The sequence below is a fragment of the Pseudonaja textilis genome, chromosome 1 (genome assembly GCF_049901715.1).
Source record: "Pseudonaja textilis isolate UNSWEBS1 chromosome 1, rPseTex1.2, whole genome shotgun sequence".
Taxonomy (NCBI): domain Eukaryota; kingdom Metazoa; phylum Chordata; class Lepidosauria; order Squamata; family Elapidae; genus Pseudonaja; species Pseudonaja textilis.
Window position 1 is genome coordinate 240,683,802 of NC_141990.1, and position 19,026 is coordinate 240,702,827.

The 19,026-nt window shown below is 35.4% G+C and overlaps 1 protein-coding gene across 7 annotated transcripts in view; it reads right to left on the reverse strand.

Annotated features, from left to right (window-relative positions):
- STK33 (serine/threonine kinase 33) overlaps window positions 1–19,026 on the reverse strand; it is a 68,533-nt gene that overhangs the window by 18,429 nt on the left and 31,078 nt on the right. For 4 of the 7 annotated variants that reach the window (XM_087921065.1, XM_087921064.1, XM_026706458.2 and 1 more), the window contains 6 exons: window positions 15,477–15,763; window positions 9,487–9,606; window positions 7,459–7,572; window positions 4,549–4,653; window positions 2,953–3,091; window positions 442–530 (listed from right to left, as the gene is read on the reverse strand). In XM_087921065.1, coding sequence (XP_087777191.1) covers window positions 442–530; window positions 2,953–3,091; window positions 4,549–4,653; window positions 7,459–7,572; window positions 9,487–9,606; window positions 15,477–15,763 — 854 coding nt within the window. The remainder of the gene's footprint in view (window positions 1–441; window positions 531–2,952; window positions 3,092–4,548; window positions 4,654–7,458; window positions 7,573–9,486; window positions 9,607–15,476; window positions 15,764–19,026) is intronic. The other 3 variants (XM_087921068.1, XM_087921067.1, XM_087921069.1) reach the window with 1 other exon arrangement.

The window sequence follows — 19,026 nt, forward strand, 5'->3', positions numbered from 1 at the left end:
TAATGCATTTTGGCAGTGAATATTCATCTGAAGTCCATAAAGTAGAAAGTCATTGGGATGTAAAAACTATTGTTTTCAAAATTATTAAAATGTTTAAATTAACTTGCCAATATGTATAATTCATATTAATCATGGATCTCGAGGCTTAACAGTTTAAAACTCTATCCAAAAAGTGAACAAAAAGAATAAAGTATACTTTAAAAAACATTTCTTTACATATAACTATACTGTTCTTTGTTCAATAAGAAGTTTTTCATCAGTGGCACTTGACTCCCACATTCTTGTCAATTGCTGCTATGTCAGAACCTTATTTTCTAGCTTGATTATACCATTACACTTCAGTTTAAAAGCTACTAATAGGCATTTACTAGGAAAAGTGATTTTTGATACCTGTATCTGAAAAAAAAGTAATGTATAAAGTGAGGTATTACAATAGCTTACCTTTATGTTTAATTTCATTTCATTTTCTTCATCAATGTCACTGCTTTTAACTAAAATGTTTTCCAATTTCAAATCTCTATGAACTATATCTGTCAAGACGGAGAACAAAAAGTAAAAGTGTTATTTATCAAACTCATTGAAAAATATTCTGACAGAAATATTTTAAAACCCTTTTGACTGAGTAATTTATGTGCATTTCATTTTACATTAATGCACACAAGCAGACACTGTATTCTTTCTTTCATAAAAAAGAACAATTTTTGTGTGTTTCAAACTTCGGTCAAACTTAGATCTATTCTTCAGATAAAATGAAAGAGAAGCCTACATAGATTTTATTACATTAAAGAATATAATGTGTCACAGGAATATTTTAAAAGCACTAATGTATAAAATGAGTATTTTCAAATGAAAATACTCAGTTTGCTTTCTATGTTCAGAAACACAAAACATTAAAAAAGTTCAGGTGAGCACTTATTTCTTACTCAGTTCCTTCTCGCCTGTTTTACTTCTATTCGTAGTTGAACCACAAACTATTCATTTTCTGTTTTCTATCATTTGCTTAGGATTTTTTTTAAAATTATATGAAATCTCACAATAGTATTTTGTCACATATGCATGTGTGTCTATTTCTCTGAGCATCCTGGTGGAATAAAATGGGGCCCCATGACCCTGTCCAAAACAGTGTGAACTCTCTATACTCTGTTCAACTTCTCTATAACAAACACACACATGCTTTAATGACTAAAGGAAGAAAGAATGAATGACCAAATGTTGAAGATGAGAGTCAAGTCCTCTGTACTGCATCACATAGTAAGAAAAGGAGTTCCTGTTATGATTCACCAGCATCCATAAGTAAAAGATTTCAGTTCTATATATTTTTAATCCAAGAAGTTGGAGGAAAGCTTTGTGACAGACCCCAAGGAAGCTATGAGCCCTATTGTTCTAAAAATACTAAAAAAATAAAACATTCCTTGTATGGATCAAATAAGAATTATGATTGTCTCATCAATTGTCCATTCAAAACCAAGGAGAACAAATCAGGATATAATCTTAGAAAGATATAATCTCTCCTCAAGGCCCTTCTCTAAAACATTATCTTCTTAATTATCTTAATAAAGATTACTGAAAGCTATACACAAATCCTCACATTGATCATTGTTTAGATTAAAAAGAGTCAGAATCCATATTAACCTTTGTCCAAATTTACACTGATAAAAATGAAAAGCCCAAACTTGATAAGTATGCTGTGAAATGGATCCAAATATTTCTAGAAATAGCACATTCATTGCTAACCTCACTGGTTTTGGGGCATCAGTTTGTAATGTCACTTTAGAAGGAAAGGATATTTTGTCAAATTTTATTAAATGTTTTATACAACATTAAAACAAACTGGCTGAAAAACAAAAGCACATGCAATTTTCACATTATATCCACTAAATCCAATAGAAAGGATCCTGGCATTTATTGGGTTATAGATAAACATGTACCTGGGAATTTTTTTGTGAATGTGTCATGCCCCTATTGGAATCTGACTCGGAGGGGGAAGCTGAACAGCTGACAGGGAGTGGGAATGTGGCTCCATTGGCTATGGAAGAAACTGGGGAAAGACAAAGTCCAGCTGGGCAGAGCAGGGAACAGGTATAGCAAGGGAGAGGGAATTCAGAGGAAGATCCAGGCCCACCCCCTCCTCATCCCAGGGCACACAAGGAGGAACAGAGAAGGGAGTAATGTGAGTTACGTGGCTTAAGGGGGGGAGAGGAAAGGGCCCTGATTCCCTTCATTAGCTGCAGCTGTATAAAAAAGGAAGCTATGTGCAGAAAGCTGTTGGGAGCAAACATGAATTTATCTTGCATCATTGTGGCTTATCTGTGTTCCTGGCGTCTTCCCAACTGTGTGAGTTTTGCTGTGCTTTCAAGTCTGAAATTCCTTTTCCTGCACTGTCAAGCTAATTATTTCAGCTTGGTTTGTTTGGATGTTTAGTTACAGTTTGTATGTACCTTGTTTTGGACTGAATTTTCTACAGTTAAAGGCTATTCCTGGGAGAGTTTTTCTCCAGCTGAAGGTAACCTGGACATTGAGGGCAAAGTTGGAGATAATAAAGGGACTCTTACTGCTTATTTGACTGTGTTACCTTTGTGCCATACCCCAGGTCATCACAGATTCTATGTTTTATTTGTGTATGTTTTCTTTGACTTTCTAATAGCAGTTCTTGTTACACAGTGGGTCTTTTCTGAACCTCCAATCCAGGAGCGATGAAATGGAGAGATTATTTTGAAAAAGACATCCTATTCATTTGCATTGAACAACTTTCTTGATTAGAACTTATATCCACAGAAATAATAAGAAAATAATGATTATTAGAAATATTCTATTTCTTTACTACCTTTGAATAAACTACTTATTGACTTATCTATTATACTAAAAATATAATTACGGTAGAAAAATGATTTTCAGTTAAAAGTACAAGGAAAACTGCAATTATTAAATATAGTACAAAAAGAACATTCTTACCTTTCTTGTGAAGATAAGCAATTGCTGATGCAAGACTTTGGATTATATGCCGAGTCTCGTTCTCTGAAAATTGACCTTTTCTTTGAAGAATTTCTTTAAGTTCTCCATCTTCGCATAACTCCATTATAAGATACACCCGCTGACATTAATAAAGAATATATTTGTGTGTCTGTGTACCACCACCTTAGCTTACATAGTATATTGAACTGAAGAAGTAATGTGGGAATAAGTTTAATCGATGGGTATTTTCCAAAATAATTATTCAGCATGTTCCAAAACTCTTGGTGGCTCCAGATTTAACACTGAAACCTCAATATCAGTGAGGGCTTTCACCCAATACTTTTTGGCCACACTGATGACTGTAGACACAGATATACTGTAGCTGAAGGAGTAGGAGTAATTTGGATGTCATCCTAGAATCCTGCTGCAGAATACGACATTGTGGGATGGAGAGGAGGAGATTGCCTAGCTTCAACTGGTAAACCTATTGTAGCTAGATCTATACTGAGAGCTGCAGTGGCTCAGGTTACTATCACCACTTGTCCAGACTACACCAAAGCATTCTACATGTGACTGCCTTTAAACACTTCAGTAAACCTCTTTAGCTTGATGGGGAAATTTAGGGCTCAGATGAGATTATGTGATAGTATATATTTTAGGCCCTGCATTGGTTGCCTATTATCTTTCAAGTGCAATTTTAAGCACTGGTGTTAATTCTTATGGTCTGATTTCAGGTTATTTATAGGAATGCATCTCCTCACTGGAATTTGCAAAGGTGCCAGGAGAGGCAACCAATTGCTCCCAATTTTCAGGAATTCAAAAGGAGGAAGGTGTGTTTTAAGGAGGCAGCACTGGTGTTTTGAATGGCTTCCCACTTGTGGTTAGGTTAGTCCTAATGCTGATCATTTTCCAAACAGAAGCTGAAGGCTGAGTTCTTTGGGAAGGCATTTGAATCGTAATGGATGGTGTATGCTTTATGTCTGGGGGAGTAGGTGTTATAGTGAATTTATTATTATGTTCATTTTATTTGTAAACCATTGAAAATTGGATTAGATTGCAGTAGGTAATAATTTAATTAATGAAAACATAAATAGTTGACAGGGAAAAGCTAGCATATATAGCAATCCCAATGGAAACAGGTAACAAACACTACAGTCTATGGGTCAAAATGCAAGGTGGTAGTCATCGCAGCTTTTTTTTTTTTTTTGCAAAGGGATAGGGTTTCAGTCACTTAGCTATAACTGCCATCTCACCATTTTTAACTACCAACCAATATAAGAATGATCTGACATTCATCAAGCCTGAATTGGCAAAGAAAATAAATGCATTTCAGAGTATGCAAGCTAATCTCAGATTTGTTCAGAAAAAAAGATATCTGAATGCTGCAAATTTGAAACAGAGAGACAGAAAAATATGTAGCATTAAATAATAGAGAAGGAAGTTTTGATCCAAACCACAAGAAAGTAGTTAGGGAAGGCTTAACACTACTTTTAAGAATTTAGGCGCACATCAATTATAATATAACTAACTGCCATCATTATATCTTGTTTTCCACATATTAACTGAACCCTGGGAGCTACATTTGTGAAATCTTACCTTTGGCGTCTCAAACACTTCTTCAAGATGTATTATATGCTCATGGTTTACTCTTTTCAGAATGCTTACTTCTCGTTCAAGTAGCTTTACAGCAGAACTCCCAGCCTTAATGTGAGAAAAGTATTATTTTTGATGAACAGTACTAAATTTGATTATTTTTGTTGTTCTTTTAATTTCTTTTAATTTATTAATTTGTATCACACCTTTACTATTTTTACAAATAACTCAAGGCGGTAAACATATCGAAAATACATTTCTATAGAAAGAACTTAAGATTGAGGCTATAGAGTTTATCAGACACTGCAAGAGCCTCAACAAGAAGCAACAAAGCCAACTGTGCAACTGAATATTTGGTTGGGGTAACAAAATACAAAATAAAAATAAAAATCATCCAAATGTCTACTTCATGCCACTTTATGTGATGGCAGGAAAGAGAAGAGGATATTGCGAAGTTGATAGATTCAACTATACTGGTTAGACTGCAGGGCTGGAAGACGTAAAGGCCTGGATTAGGGACACATCATGATGAAGAAAATATGGTTGGCACAGTCTACAGTAACTTGATGGCACATAATCAATCAGTCAAACAAACAATATTTTATGAAGTTGCCTGATATGCAATATTTTCTCAGTTTGATTTGTAAATCTACCAGGCTATTTATCACACTTTATACAAGGGAGAGCAGGAAATCATGCACTCCAAATGTTTGAACCTTGATTCAAACAGAAGCAGAAGGCTTCTGGACAAAACTAAATTTGTCAATTTAGTTAGAGATAAAATTTGCCTGCTGCAATACACAAAAGGCAAAGCCTATATATAGGTCCAGGATTCAAGATATACATTCTAGCATTTTCCACCTGCTGTCTGAAGTCAACAGACATTTTTACTATTCTTTTGATAGTGTCTTGGATTATTTGGTCTTTGTTAACATAACAGTTTGCTCTGGCATGAGAACCACTGATTTTTTTTGTCACTCCCCCCCTTATTCCTTACACCATTTGTTTGTTGCAAACAGACGAACACAAAAATATTTATAGCAGACATCATTGACAATATATGCATATGTATTCCTTAGAAATACAATGCATTTTGTTTTTTCCCTATACTTTTTTTTAAAAGTGTGACTCTATTAACTACTGTAAAGACATATGCTTGGAGTTTGTTTTTTGTTTACGTATGTATATGATTTACATAGCTGCTACCCATCTTACAAAAGTGACTCTGGACAGCTTACAAATATTAAATCACAGAAAAAGTACCTCACATAACCTTCACATAACCCTCCAGCTTCCAAGAACAAACAAGTTGACAAATGATAAGGTGGGTAGGTTGTTTCTACTCTTTCATTTAAGTAGAATAAATTTAAGGTTGCTTTTTCTTTGTGTAAATATGGTATTATCACTTTCTCACCTTAGCTAGAACTGCTATTATAATCTCTTTTGCCTAATGTTGTTCCCCACACCACTTGATCAATGTTGACCCTAGGCATGGTTTTTATTAATGAACTATCTAATTAGAAACACATTCTAATCAGATCTCAAGGAGTGGTTTACAGCCACTCCTTGAGGTACCATAATGTTCACATTATTAGAAGACTTATGAACATCAATGTTTACATATGTGGGAATCTAAACTATCCAACATTTCCTCACCAGGTAATGGGTACAGAAAGGGTTTGGTGGGATCAATATCCTTAAATGCAATTGCTTCTCATCACATAGGGGGATGCCCACCTCATGGGTAGTCCCTGATACTTCTGGACTGCATTGCTAGGCACCTTCACCAGGCAGTGCTTTCTGCCACATGAAAGATGCCAGAAAGCTTTCTCCTCCTAAGTACATTGCATTTCTTTACACACAAAGCTAGAGTTAATCAGAATTCACATAATTCAGGAAGTGCTTCACCTCTATGTATTAATGAAATCTTCCTATCTACTCACTATTAACGATACGTAGTAGAAAAGGTGAGAAGCCATTTTTCTCTGAATGGCTCTTATTGGTATTTTAAATATTGTAATTAAAGAAATCAATTCTTTAAATCAAAGTCATTTATTCAGTCAAAAATAACTATTGTTTTTCCTACATTTATAAAACCTCTATATATTTATAGAAGCCTCTCCAAGGGTCTGTAATTGGTTTTTAGAATTATATGTATGCTGAAAGCTGCTCTAAATCATCCAATCCAAAACACCCACTTATATTTACAAAATGAGGTCCCTAAAGTTAATTAAATTTTATTCAGATCCATTTACTCTTCCCATGTTCATTTTTGCCAGAACAGCAAATAACATATTTGTTTCAGTCTTTTCTAAGTCACATCTATACACATTTGGCAGTACTGTTAGTATCTATATGTTAACTTTGTAACTGCCACTTTTCATTACAATTCTTTAAATCATTAAAGCTCATTGCTGACATTTTTTATCTTACTTTGAAAGCCCTCAACCCCATTTTTATAACATATGTTGTTTTTTAAAAATGGTGTCTCATCTCAGTGATACTTGCTGGAAGTTTAATGATTTAATCTCATATGCCTGCACAATCTTATTTGAAAGGGTTTAATTTGAGTAAAACACACATACTTTATAATTTGATCATTACATATTTGATATTGCCAATATCACTTATTAAAGTTTTTAAAAGCAGTCTTTTATCATAACATTTATTGAAATGAACTATCTTGATTTGTACAATATATTAGGCTGCATTGTAAAACTTTTTATTTCATTTGATATATCTGTAGTGCCACAGTTATAGTCAAAGTAAATTAACATTATTAGATCTCCCGTAAAATGTTGAAAATGTTGAAACTTAACTCATAATTATAGCATGGTTATTCAAATTAAATGTTAAAATAAGATAATCATTGCCAAGAAGGTGAAAAATTCTTTGTCTATTACAAATACCAACCTTTTCACGGTTCACTTTCTTCATTGCCCACTTTACGCCTGTTTTTTTGTGTTTTACTTCAATCACTACACCAAAGCTGCCCTGTCCTAATTTCCTTCCAAAAGAATAAATTTGCTGCAGACATAGAGAATATGTAAAGAAATAAATAAGAGGACAAAGTACAGAAGAAAGATACTTAGAAAATAGTTCCAAGAAATCACCAAATGTTTATTAGGGAGATGATAAATATGCACAATTACCTGTAGATGATGTTTTATGCATTAAGAAAAACAAAGTACAAGGCAATAGAAGGGACAATAAAATTGAATGAATTAAAAAAGAAAAATAATTAGAGTTCCTTATTTTTTAAAATGCTCGCTATAGGCATTTCCCTCTGTTTCCAGTTTAATGTTTGGGGTGTTTAAGGTAATGTATTCTAATTTATATTCCTTTTAAATCTAATGCCATTTTTATAGCTGATTTATTTATTTTTAATGATATAAATAAAGTTTTTTACTCCTAATCTTAAGTACAAATGCCCTGGACTTGCCCTTTTTTATCCAGAAATATTTGGCAGACTGATCTTTAGCCGCAGTTTAGAGAATTATGGGACAGGAGTAACAATATAAAAGATGCAAAGCAACTAACTAGAAAAATCAGACTTTGTAAAAACAACAGTGTTGCTAAAAAATAATGTTCCATTATTAAATGTTCCTACTCTCATTTGCACTCTGTTTCAGGTATTTTAGAGACACAGATTAACCCCTAAATGGTTTCAACTACTCTCAAAGTGTTAATGGCTGGTTAACTGAAAAGAGTACAAATCTTTCCTTCATCACCAGTATGTTAAAACTGAGCATTATAAACTACTGGTAAAAGCATTCACAGAGATTATTTTCCCAGATATACCCTTTGGCACAACAGCTTTCTTAAATTCAATATTTTTCTTCCTGTAAATCTCCTTCAAGTTATGTTCTCTCCTCATATCAGTTTGGTTTTTTCTACAAAACTCAGTTGTCTAGCTTTCTGAATCCCAGCTCAAGGGCCACTCATATAAGGGCCACCATTTTTTCTTTTTTGTTTTTTTTAATCCTGCCTTTATTATTTTTATAAATAAGTCAAGGTGGTAAATATACTCCTTCCTCTCATTTTCCCCACAACAAAAACCATGTGAGGTGAATTGTGCTGAAAAAAGAGAACTGGTCCAAAATCATCCATCAGGCTTTCATGTTTAAGGTAGGACTCTAGAACTCACATATTCCTGAGTTTTACATTGGTGCCTTGATTACCTGACTAAACTAGCTCTCTGACAAAAATTTGTCCTCTTTCTCTGGTTTTCAGAAAGTTTTTTTTTTTAAGGCTGGGTTTTTCCACCCAATATCATTTTTCTTGCCCCTGTTTTTGAAATTATAATCTCTTCAATCTCCCTTAAAGCTAACATGGTGCATCAGAAATGCAGTCCCCAAATGAATCCTTTATATTCCTGGGATGCCTGCAATAATAAGCTCTAATTTTGTGTGAAATGATTGTATGTGTTACAACACAACTTAAAATTGTGTGAGAATGTCTCCTTGAGCAAGTTATGTGGTCAACTCTATTATCCTGAATAATCCAAATTACTCACAGCTAGTACCCTTGTGTTTAAATAAAGCATGCTGTTTTAAGCCAGTTCTGATAAACAGCAGCATGTCTTTTGAATCATAACTGCACTGGGGAGGAGGGCAGAATCCCTAGAATAATTTTTTAGATGCAACCATCTAATCATTTGTGTGCCAGGTTGATATAATTTCTCTGAGCACAAAGAAGTAGTCTGCACAAATATTTTGCAAATGTATTCTAAATAGTATAATGTAAGTTAGTCCAAAATCCATTTCATTCAGTTTAATTTTGAGACTGATGATTTCTGGAAAATTCAGTAGCTTGTTCTTGACTTTAAATATTTCCATATTATGGCTTTAAACTTTTTTCCAACCTACTCAATCCTAAACCATTATGTCCTTATCATAACATCATACTTAAAAGTTACAACAATGATACTGAATTACAAACCTGAATAGCTGCTCCATCATCTATTCGTGTATGTGGGATTTTGCATTCCGCAATGTTGCCACGAATGCCTGGGGTAACAAGCATTTTTTTGTAAGAGTCTGTTAAGTCTGCCTTTGACATCTTTAGGAACATAAAAAGAAAAGCATGAAATTAAAACACAAGCCACTGTTTAAAGACTATATACTGTTTGAAATAGCTTCAAGCATATGAGATACCTTTTATGTAACTTATTACAAATAAAGAAAATATATGAAGTGGGACGGGAACTAAAAAAGACAAACTTAACTGCCTTAAAAGAACACTTCAGTATAAAACTACCTTATGTAATAGAGAAAATATTCTTGCAACATGTTACATCGGAACTGAGATTTCTCCTCCATACAGACACATTTTGATCAATTTAACTATGACAATTTAAATTCATGAACATTTTGTCAAATGTTTATGTTCAGTTTCAATTAATGGCTAAAACTGAAATATATTCAAAATCAACTGAATTCAAAATTGAATCAATCTGATTCATAGGTATCCAGGAGAGGTTCACATCACAGCAATGTTCCTTCAAAGCAGGGATGTCAAAGTCATGTTGTCACAGCAGTGTTTTCCCCTTCGCTAAACCGTGCGTGGGTGTGGCTGGCACTTGATGCATTTGGCCCACAAGCTAAGAGTTTGACAGCCCTGCTCCAAAGGATCTGACTCCTTCTGAAGTTGTGTACATATGTGTTTTAGAGACTCATAGAATCCTGAGCCAGTTTATTTGCAAAAATAAAAATAAAAAATGACACATTGAGCTTTTGGGGAGAAATATAAGAAGAATGCAAAGCCTCTCTTCAAAGCAAAGATAGAAGAAGGGCAAGAGACAGCTGTTATTCCAATTTCAATATTGTACTGGCTTCTCTAGCTGCAGTGCTATTTATTATTTTTCTTTTCTAAAACTTGAATATTAAAACAGATTGGTTAGTCTTGGAGAGATTTAGGGTAGCATAATATTTGCTGTCATATTATGTTCAAGCCTTCCATCTCTTCCACTGTTTGCTCTGCATCCATGCATATACCCAATTATGATTTTTGTGACTTTGATACAACTCCCTTAAAATAAACCCTTAAATTGCTTTCTATTCATTACTTCATCAATCCTACCCCCACCCCCATTTTTCTGAAATAATTCACTTTTGATTCTGTGGGACATATCCATTATGTTTCTATTTTTATATAACCTTCCAACAATGTTACAGAGGAAGCAAAATGAAAGGATGTTAACAGAGGAGCTTCCTTTTTGAAATGTTCATGACAATTTTCTTAAGAATATCTATAAAAGGTATAGAAACTAAGGAGAGAATATATCTTTTTTGGATATTCTCTATTGTTATTTTTGTAGAAGGGACATGGTGGCCAGTGGCTTAAGACTCTGAGCTTGTTCAATTAGAAAGGTTGGAGGTTTGGTGGTTCGAATCCCTAGCACTGCATAACCGAGTGAGCTCCCGTTACTTGTCCCAGCTTCTGCCAACAGAGCAGTTAGAAAGCATGTAGAAATGCAAGTAGAAAAATAGGGACCACTTTGGTGGGAAGGTAACAGCACTGTGCGCCTTCAGCATTTAGTCATGCCAGCCACATGACCACGGAGACTTCTTCAGACAGCGCTAGCTCTTTGGCTTTGTAACAGAGATGAGCACCACCCCCTAGAGCCAGAAATGACTAGCATGTATGTATGAGGGGAATCTTTACCTTTATCTATTAGTTTCTCTAAACTTAAAATATGCAAACTAGCAAACTTGAGCCCATCAGAGGTGTTGTGTCACTTTTATATGTTTCATCCAATTCTGTCAAGAAATAGATTATCAGAAGTTCTATTCTTCAATAAATAATTCTCTAACAAAACAACTGGAGTTCTTTGTATATACTTGGGCAGGGTTATATCCCTAATAAATTACTTCCATACCCATAAACTAAATTATGCCAAATAGAAATGAATACAAAAATATAATTTTCTATTACAATCAATGGGACTTTTGGTTCTTAACTGAATGATCAAATTCAAAAAATCAGATTATTTTGTGAATCACTGTTTAGAATTAAACTGAATCTTGCGGCTGCAGCTGCTCATTCCTATTGAAAATAAATATTTCTTTTTTCTTTTCTTTTCTGGAAAACATTAGCCAAAATCTGAGTCCTGAAGTATACTTGGATCCAGGGGTGGGCTTCTACCGGTTCTGTCCACCTCTGTAGAACTGGTTGCTTTGAAGAACAGCAGACATAGAACCGGTTCTATGTCTGCTGCTGTTGTGGCCCACCCACCCACCCAGGCTCTTACATGACCTTTATTTCCTGATTTTTCAACTGTAGCTGCTTTGCGTGATGTAGCTGCAGTTGATAAAGCAGGAAACAAGGGCTTTTCCAACCACTGCGCATTTGCATGCAGCGCTGATCAGCTGTCCGGGCAGCTCAGTAGGTTGTAAATGGCACTCGCACAACTCGCACGACTCGCACATGCGCACATGACGCTAATAGACAGAACCGGTAGTTATACCAGTCGGATCCCATCCCTGCTTGGATCTTGAACATGCCTGCGCAATCTCTGGTTCCTGAAGCAGGCCTACTTTGTCTTGTTTATATTGGGCAGACAAGTTATGTTCCCTAAGTGTCATAGTTCAATGGTGTAGCATATGCTCCACAAGCATATACCTATATACATAATCACTTATACAAGTTAATGAATATGAAGCCTAATGGCTAATTTTAACATGCCTTTCAAAATGAAGCTGAATTATGTATGAGGAATTCAACTAAAAAAGTCTATACTCATGAATGTTTTCACAATTGAGTGTATGCTTAAATATTGCACATTTGGAGCAGCCTGAATAAAAAGCAACACATAATTTCAATTATAACAAACATGAGGTTCTAAAAACATTCCTGAAGATACGGTACATAATTTAAAACCCTTTAAGTGCAAAATTCAAAGAGGAAATATATAGACAAAGAGGAAAAACTATGAGCTCAATTTATTGTGAATGATTTAGCACTTTCTCATCAATTTAAATTTAAATAATTACAGTAGCAGACTCATCTGCAGGTAAGCAAATATAAATTAAAAGGAAATGACACTGCATATTTTCTTATAGGTTACTCAATTAAAGATTAAATTAATATAATATTCAACACGTGAAAAAAATAATATCCATGCTATGGATATTATAATAAAACAAATTTTAGAAAGAAGAAACAAGTAAATGATAAATAAGTTTCATATGAAACAAGTGAAACTAAAAAGTCCCATGCTTAGCATGCCCCATCTAGTCAGGAGGGTTGAATATTTCTTTTCATACAAATTTTGATATCTTAGTGCAAGGCAAGGAATCTTGAAGGTCAGGGGTTAGCCTCCTGGACACCCAAAAGAGATAACATGATAGTGTCACTGAAGAGTAGAGCCAAACGTTTTTGGTTTGTTAATTTCTGGTGAGTTTTAAGATTACAACCAGCTCACATTTCATCCATAAACTCCACAAAAAACATGTTAAATATCTCAATGTTAATCTCAGGATATGGGGAACAGGGCATATGACTAGGGTTACCAGATATCTGAACAAACAAAGGAGTACATGTATAATTGTACAATGGGACGAATGGGGATCATACTGTTTAATTTATTTGGCAACCACAAAAAAAATACAGCAAAAAAATGCAAAAAATATACCTGTATATGAAATAATTTTTCCAACAAATATTTATTTTCAAGAATATATGCTATAGAATCGGCAGTGACATACTTTTCAAATTTCACCATAAAAACATATGATGAGTCATGCAATCTACAGTTTACAGTAATCATAGATTTGAAGGGGCTAGACTGAAGCTAATTGCTGGAATCGGGAAATAAAATAAATAAATAAAATAAAATAAATAAATCTATGCTGTCAGAAATTTGAATGACATTGTTGTGAAAACTGTCTTTTAAAAAACAAGGTACTCAAAAAGTCAGGCAATATTTGCATGGACAACATATCCTTTTTTTGCTAGTCATGGTAACTTGTCATATGATTCAGAAATTTTCCATTCCTGTCATACTGTCTCAATTCCATTTTCTATCCCAGATATTGGTTATTCATGGCATGTTTAAATATGATTTATATCATTGTATAAAACTTTGCCTCTTCATTTTAAGAGAGCCTCTTTAAAGAAACTAATTTACAGGAAGAAATAAATTACCCTTTTTTCTACAATTTTTGCCTTAACTCTATTCTTAAATGCACACTTCTAACAATATTATGATAGGAGAAAAATACAACTCTACCAGCCAAAAAGGAAAAAAAAAACCTACTATACTGGATTAAAATGAAATAAAAGGCTTTTTAATTTTTTCTTTACCTTGGAATAAGAGGAGTCTCTTATAAAATCAGTGCAGTCATTCATTATTTATTTCAAAACATTTGTATTTCATCCTTTACTAAAATATTTGTATATCACCATTCTACTCTACTAAAAATAACTATAAACATTAGTTTATGGCAATGCATTAAAATACATAATTAATTCATATGATTTAAATCATATATCATTAAACCATACATCATTAAGTATATAATTAATCTATAAAAACATGAACATGAGAAAACAAAAATACAAAGATGACTAAGGTATTTCTCAAATTTAAATGCCTAGGAAAAAATATACCCTATTCTAAATCTTGGATAACCTATTTTATTGCGTATATTTGCTGAAAATTCTGAAAGATGTTTGAGAATAAAATATTTAACATACCACGGGGTCAAATAGAAATTCATTGGTGCCACTTTCTAGACCAATTCTGTACACAGAATCATTATACCTGAATGCCCATTATACCAATTTTAGAACCTATTCAGTAAGTTACCAGGATCCATTATGTCCTTTTCTGAAGGAGATTACAGAGAATCAATAAGATGTCACTCTGTGATCCTTTTCCTCTGACTGGAGATGTCATCCATTCAGGCCTTCTGTTATATGTTTGCCAAAATTGAACAATTAAAATTGGGGAAGTGGATCCAAAATGAGTTATCTAATGTAATTTGCTACTTATTTTTTTCACTGAGTAGCTTCCTATCTTACAAGTAGGGATACAAATACAGAGGAATCTAGTAAGTAAGGGAAAAGGAAACTAGTGCTTTCAAATGGCTGTAAATGTATTTGTTATAAATGTGTCCTGTCTTGATTAAACTGTCTTGATTAAACTCAAAACATTACACATTCTTGAAAGCAGATCCTTAGGTTTGTTAGTTTCCACATAGGAGTAACTTAAGAGTACAGCTACATCTGACAGATCAGTTAGTTGTTGATGAATGCTAGGAATTCCATTCCAACCTATAGTGTCATTAATAAGACATTAGAAGAATTTTTCCAGAAACTGGATCACCATCTGAATACATGAAGTCAGACCCCATCAGAAGAAAAAACAGATGGGAAAGGGGCAACAGAATAGGCTGCAGATAGTCCTCAGTTACAATTACTGTGATAAATGAAGCACTCATTTGAAGACCAGTAAAGAGTAACTAGATATTGAGTCAGTAACTAGGAGTTCGCCTATTTAGAAAAGAATGAGAAGTTACAATATCATAATAGGTTTTCATAAGAGAAGGAACAAGACGAAATAGTCTATAAAGCAATTGATACATGATACAACGTCCATGGCTAAATTTCTCAGCAGTCAAATGCATATAAAATCCAACCCCATTTCAAAAGGAAGCTTCATCCAAGATTTGAGCAGGATACATTTTTTTCAGGAAAAATCACTACTGTTTCAGTACAATTGTACAGGGCAAAAGCTCTTATCCTGACATATTTGTCTGGGTTTGTGGGTAAGAATTTGTAGATAGCAAATGTCGTGTGTGTGTGTGTTTGTGTGTGTGTATGTCTTTCTGCAACTATTGTTATATAAATGCCATAGAAAATAATTTCAAAGTAAATCAGTGCAGGGCAGAGGGAGACAAGAAAATATCTAAATTTTGTTTCCTTACATCTTCTACAGAAGATTGTTTTCTTGAAGGGCCTTCTTCGGGTTCTAAAATCTCATTTGTTTTATCAGTTGTTACAGCTGAGGTTTCTACTACAGTTCCTCCAGAGCACACAGAATCCTCTTTGCAATAGGGACAATAAGATACAAGATTGCTAGGTTGAAATGTTGCAGAACACTTGAGGCATTTTACATTCTTCTCTTCTTTATTAAGATCAGCCATTTGTTTGATTGTATGGATCCTGCTGTGCAAATTAAATAGTAGCACAAAGATTGGTACCTCTGTATGCACTGTTGAAAGAAGCAGAACAAGAAGGTGAGAAAATTTACGGTGGCATAAAATATGTAGTAACTAGCAAGCAACAACAATATTCTGACAAACACAGACCCTTGATATTGACAGATAATTTGGAGAAGCACAGTCAAAAACATCATTGTAAAAATATTTTTCCACCAAGCAAACTCCAACAAAGAATTATGGGAATTTCCCCATGTATTAAAAATACAATCAACAAAAAAAGGGCCTGTAAAACAATTCCTATAAGTAAGAAAGTTAAATCATCATTATCACCTCCATTATGACTCTATAGTAAGAGGGTACAAAGTAAAAATTCAATAAAAAACTTACTGAATTCTGTAAAAATGGAAAGAACTGTTGGTCTTGATATATTCAGTTTACAAAGCAGAAAAAATAGCACTGTGTTTTTTATATCTAGTATTATTTTAGTTTATTTTTTAAAATTTACTATATATAACCACTCATTTCACTATCTATTTTGGATGGCCAACAATATATAAAAAAAATACAACAAGCATAATAAAGCCACAATAAATGTGACAACCAGGTTTGGGGCAAATCTAATCTCAGAGCTAATGGTATTCCCAAGTGTAAGTGTTTCAACAGAAAAGATATGCTTTCTGAATCCAGCAAGATTAATTGTTTAACTAGTGCAACTCACACCATGCCTCTCCCATCAAACCAAATGTGACAAACAGAAACAACTGGGGAGAGGCAGTCCTACAAATCTCCCAGATGTATGCCATGAAAGGCTTTATAGGTGACCACCAGCAGCCCGAATTGCATCCTGAATCACAATGAAATGGAATGGAATCCAGTGGAGCTCATGGAGCAGAGATATAATGTACTAAAGCAGGGATCCACAATTGACATGGCACAGTACCAGGCCACAGCCTGCTGGGAACCAGGTCACCCAAGTGGTGGGTGAGCATGCACACTTGCAAAGCTGCATTTGTGCAAGTAACTTGCCCATGTGAAACTACCCCCTGGAAGAGGGGATAGTTGCTACGGCTGCTGGTCCACAGAGCTAGAAAGGTTGGGGACCATTATACTAAAGCAGGGGTCCCCAACCCCCAGGCCGCATCCCACTACCATGCCATGACCTATTCAGAATTGGGCTGTGTGAGTGGCTGGCTGGAGTACACACATGCGCACAGCTCAATTTGTGCAAATGGTCAGCTGGGGGCACTCATGTGCATATGTGCCAGTCTGCTGCTCATGCAAGTCAAACTCCGTGCATGCATGCTGGCCCACTGCTCATGCAAATTGAGCTGCGCACACGCACGCCAGCCACTGCTCACACAACTCAGTTCTCTTTCCCACCCTGCCAGCTGGAATGCCAAAGTTAGGGACCACTGAACTAAAGTGTGCCTATAACTGCACACTCTGAACCAGCTACAAATTCTGGATTAAGATCAGCCCCATGTACAGTGCCTTGCAGTAATCCATTCAAGAGGTGATCAAGCAATGTGTTCTGATCCAGGAAAGAGCACAATAAGTGAATAAAATGAAGTTGTTCAAAAGCCTTCCTGATCATGGTTGCCACCTGATGCTCAAGCAGAAGCTGTGAATCCAGGATGACCTTGAAAGTGCACACCAGTTCTGTTTGGGGTAGTCCAAATATATCCAAAACTAAATATTTAAAATCCCCAAATCTAGGCGGTCCTTAAAATCCAAAGCCATTCTATCTTGTTAGAGCTGAGGTGCTGGCTTCTCTGTCCAGACCCCCATATAGCCTCCAGACATCAAGGCAAAATCTCTACAGCATCATTTCGTTGCCCCAGGATAGAAAGACAGAACTGGATAACCATCAGAATATTGATGATGCCTCATCTCATGTGTTGAATTGCCTTGCACAGAAGCTATATGTAGTTATTAAAAAGAGAACATTGGACTATGGGTTACACTTCTTTCCTCCATCAACACTGGCTGAAACCAGCCCCAGAAGAAGGAAAGGCTGCTGAGAGATCAAGCAAAAACTAGGACAGACACAGCAGTCACATCATACCCTCATCAGAGATGATCCACAAGAACAATCAATGCCAATTTGATCCCATACCTAGGTCTGAGACCTGATTGAAAGGGTCCAGATAAGAGAAGGTTAGAGATGGAACTAAAATTATTCAACATGATTAGTTTCAGCTATTGTTTCTTTGGGAGGGAATAAACTATCCCACCCTGAGCACTGGCAGAAAAGCCCTTCTCTCAAGAATTCACCACATCGTCTTTGCTAACCAGGAGAGTCATGGAGCTAGTTAGCTGAGCTTAGAGATCCAAGAACCCTGTCCATTCACAGGATTAGCCTCATCCCAGATAACCAAGCCAGACTGGTCTTCAATCAATTTCATGAGACTTCCATGACTTCTATCAAGGCCAGAGCTCAATTTGGAGCAATTTTATCTGATAGGTACATAGTATATTTCTCCCAGAAAGTCTGCATATGAACTATGGTCCCACTTTTTCCCACTATTTGCAGATGCGATAAGAGTGGAGAAATACTAGTTGTGGCTGTACTTACTACCACAAAGTAGGCATTAATAGGAGTTCTTAGCTTGTACTCGGATTCACCCCTCATTGTCCTCCAGCCCATTGATCTAGGCATTTCTTCTCCAGTTTTATTTCCCACAGTTCCTCTGTAAACCAGGGAAAGCCCCAGGATCAATGAGAGGGGACAGTTGCATAAGGCAATCAATCCAAAGCTCTGGCTGTCCTTTCATTTCAGGTGGTGACTAAAGCTTCTATCAAATCATGAAACATACCCTCAGGAGCAACCATAAGTTCACTCTGGAATTTAAGATTGGGATGGTCTAACTAAATGTGGCCCGTGCCCTGTGGCAGTGAGCATCACTAAAAAACTTAAAGGGAGTCAGTGATGTTACCTTGACAGGTGTATGATGGCAGTGTTTCCCAACTCCAGATCATTCCATCACTATCCCAACAGAAAAAAAAATCAACTATATATAATCACTATTATGTACAAGGCCACTGATGAGGTAGGTCAAGTCTCTGATTACCACAGAGGCCATGAGTTCTTGAGCAAATTCTGCTTCGGGGAATGCAGATAGACCAAAATCCTGAGATCTCCATCACCAATTAAGTCATGGAATCCAGAAGGTCAGGCAGGAAGGTTGCTGTGAAGCAAGGTTTATGGTATAATAGCAACAATCCCAGCTGATCAATAGAGCCCTATTTAACCAATAGGGTCCCATATCTGATTATCTATGAGAGCACACCTGAACACCAGCGGATTATTCAT